Below are 3,131 nucleotides of genomic sequence, written 5' to 3'. Positions count from 1 at the left end.
AGGATTGTCCCGTCACCATCTTCAGGAGCGCTTTCACGCCACATCATGAGTCCGTCCTTCAGAGGTCTGCCATTTATGTCGAATTATCCCAAAGAGAGAGGTCTAGTGATGCGTTGAAGCGGTCAGAGCAGAATGACAGTCAGAAAGAAAGGGAAGTCAGAAAACCAACAACACCCTTATCACAAGTTATGTCCTCAGAGGAAATTAAAGCAGCTAAAAATACATAAATATAACAATTATGTGTAATTCCAAAATAAATCTTTTTGGCTAATTTAATATTTCTGCTAAATGGAATATTATTTTTAGGAATATTAGAAAGCAAGTGGCTACAAAGAAAATCCAATTATGGAATTATTCTTTTTCTCCACAACAGACTAAATTCATTGCTGTCAATTTACTGTTTTGTGCCAAATATGTGGACATTTTACAGTTTCTTTCATTGAAAGTTTCTCGTTACACAAGGATTATTTTGTTTTGAGTACGTCTCCAACCAGAAAATGAGCAAAACTGTATAAAGTGATGTTTTTCTTTATGTGGAGGGATTTCAGCCGCTGATCATTAGGAGAGCTTTATGTCTGCTTTTTTCACAAAAAACAGGATTACAAGTCTTTTTTTTGCTACACCACAAAACCTGCATTTTTGGTCTGAAGCCAGGCTGAGAAGCAGTAATGTTAAAACATGCCTCATTCAGATTATTTACTGTAGAGCAAATCTGACCAATTTCCCTGTAAATCTGACATTTAAAATGTAAAACTTTTCATATAATAAATATAATTTTATATAAAATAATAAAATATTTAATTATATGTTTGCTATTTTCTAAAACGCTTTACTCCAAACCATACCCCCCTCGTATTTTAAAGTTCTGTTGCTTTATTATTTTTATGATCCCAAATTCTTAAGAACTGTTTCACCATGAAATCTTTCCTGCAACCTAAAGTGTTAGTTTGCTTGTGCTGCTGAGGCCTAATAAAAGGTTGATGCTGGAAAACCGACTCACTACTAATTCATTTATAGAAATAATACTCTGTCAGCAAGAATAATATATAAATATATATTTAAAAAAATACAAATAAGGTATCTATCAAAATAATATTTATCTGAAATTACTGAATCCGATATGTACATTTCTTAAAGATTTTTTTTAATTTCACTTTATGAAAAGGTGTAATAATCTTCTAGGCAAAGTGGGATAAAATTATAGTAATAATAAAATAACTAGAAAAGAAAGCATGCGCAAAAGAAAAATGAACTGCTAATTACATTCATTTAAATACAAAGATAATTTCTGTATTTTAAACTTCCTTACAATACAGGAAATGCATGCAGATAGGCTACAGTAATTTCTTTGGTGGCTTTCGCAGCAATAAAACTGGTTAACTATAAAATAATAATAATAATAAAATATATATGATGTAAACAACAACAGGCTGTGAATGCTCAGGTTTCAGGCATCATCAGTGAAGCCGGGTGGAAGTTCAGAGTCAGGCCTTCCGGAAAGCCGCAGCCGGCGCTGAAAATAAATAATGCCGCGTATTCTGGGCCGTTTCCTTCAGTCTGAAAACGAAGTTCCGGTCTCGCTGGACCCCCCTAAATACTTGAAAGTTGGCAACAAAACCAGCAGGAGCGTCTGTTGGTCGCTGGAAGCCTCATACGTCTCCGTCGTACAGGCTGAAGTACTTGCTGGCGCTGGAGAAGCAGAGGTAAGGCGCGCCGCCGCCCGGGTACACCACGGGCAGCGGCACCGGCAGCAGGCACCTCCCCAGCAGGCTGCTCTCCTTGTACAAGGCCGGCAGCTGCCCCGCCGCCACGGGCTTTGCTGCCTCGGGGAAATCACTCGCGGGTCCGTCTATCTCTGTGGAGATTTGTCGTTTCAATTTATTCCTGCGGTTCTGAAACCAGATCTTGACCTGCGTCTCCGTGAGCTGCAGAGAGCTGGCGAGGCAGGCGCGTTCCGCGCTGCTCAGGTACCGCTTCATGTCGAAGGTAGACTCCAACTGGAAGATCTGTCTCTTGGAAAAGATGGTGCGCGTTTTCTTTTTCGTGATGACTTTGCTCCTTTTGCTGGGGCTGCCTCCCTGGAGCGCCTCCGCCGCCGCGCTGCTGGAGATGCTGTCGTCGCAGCTGCTGTCCCCGCTCTCATAGCGCGCGCCCGTCCTTTGGATACCCGGTTCCGAGTCTGCGCTGCAGGTTCTGATCGACACTGAAAGACAAGTGACACAGTTGATGAAAACTCAGCGCGCGCAGCCACTGCTGTGAACTTTCACCAGACTTCTGTTCGAACTTCCCCCCGTCCCGTCAGAGGAATCCGGCGCGCGTCTTACCGCTTTGGTCCGGCCTCTGCTGGCCTGCGGTGTCCTCACGCAGCTCATCCCGCAGTCCGCTGGAGTCAGAGCTCGTCCCGCTCGGCTTCAGGTTGAGGATGTTGTCAATTGTGAACTTGAGGGAGGCGCTGGGTCGACATGGGGCCGCGGCTTTGCTCATATTCTCCCAGACGTTAGGCGCTTTCCGTGCGTTCTTCCTCGTTACTGCGGCCACTGACGCACCATATCAGCAGCTGCCGCTTCTGAGCAGACACTGCCTGCCGCCGCGCGTTCTGCTCCGACTACACAACCGCTCACGGAGCGCGTCGCCGCTGCTGATTGGCTCAGCGCAGCGCTCGGTGTGCGCCAATGGCGGGGAGGGAGGGAGGAGGACGGGACGCCCCCCCCCCCCCCCCCCCCCCTTCATTTGTCACATTACTCCTCCTCGTCCACCCGCAGCAGCGCTGTCTGCAGCCCTCCAGGGCCCCGCCGGTCACCTACTCAGCTCTGATGCTGAGAAACATGAGGTTGTTTTTTGTCTCAGCTGCGCGTGCGGCTCTTCTTTCTAAATAAAAAAAAATACATATTGTTTTCATGAAAAAAATATTGCAACTTTTTTACCTAAAGCCTTTGCTTCATCGTCTTCATATGCAGCTTGCATGTTATTTGTCTGCGTCACGTGATAAAAAGTGAAAACCTGCAGCAAGGTTTTCATCAAAGCTATAAAAAAGAAACCCTTCTTTTCTTCTTTTTTGTGATTTGTCTGCATGGATGTTATCATTTGAACCATGGAAGACTCTTGTGTGATAAACAAAGGAGAACCTGGGA

The 3,131-nt window shown here is 44.7% G+C and overlaps 1 protein-coding gene across 1 annotated transcript; it reads right to left on the bottom strand.

The window, feature by feature from the left end:
- Positions 1-1,127: 1,127 nt before the first annotated feature.
- Positions 1,128-2,610, bottom strand: hmx4 (H6 family homeobox 4). Its single transcript, XM_004066290.5, has 2 exons — positions 2,325-2,610; positions 1,128-2,203 (listed from the first exon to the last, which is right to left on the bottom strand). Exons 1-2 carry the CDS (start codon positions 2,482-2,484, stop codon positions 1,650-1,652), a joined length of 714 nt encoding a protein of 237 aa, XP_004066338.1. The 5' UTR covers positions 2,485-2,610; the 3' UTR covers positions 1,128-1,649.
- Positions 2,611-3,131: the final 521 nt, after the last annotated feature.

Source organism: Oryzias latipes, chromosome 1 (genome assembly GCF_053564925.1).
Source record: "Oryzias latipes strain Hd-rR chromosome 1, Olatipes_Hd-rR_3.1".
Classification (NCBI taxonomy): Eukaryota; Metazoa; Chordata; class Actinopteri; order Beloniformes; family Adrianichthyidae; genus Oryzias; species Oryzias latipes.
Note: the sequence above shows the minus strand (reverse complement) of the source record. Positions and strands in the feature narration are given on the sequence as shown.

What these genes read in the sequence shown, in the direction of transcription:
- hmx4 (XM_004066290.5), bottom strand. Translation starts at nt 2,484, where the DNA reads ATGAGCAAAGCCGCGGCCCCATGTCGACCCAGCGCCTCCCTCAAGTTC. An exon ending in GCAGAGGCCGGACCAAAGCG is followed by an intron (nt 2,204 to 2,324) that starts GTAAGACGCGCG and finishes CTTGTCTTTCAG; the next exon opens with TGTCGATCAGAACCTGCAGC.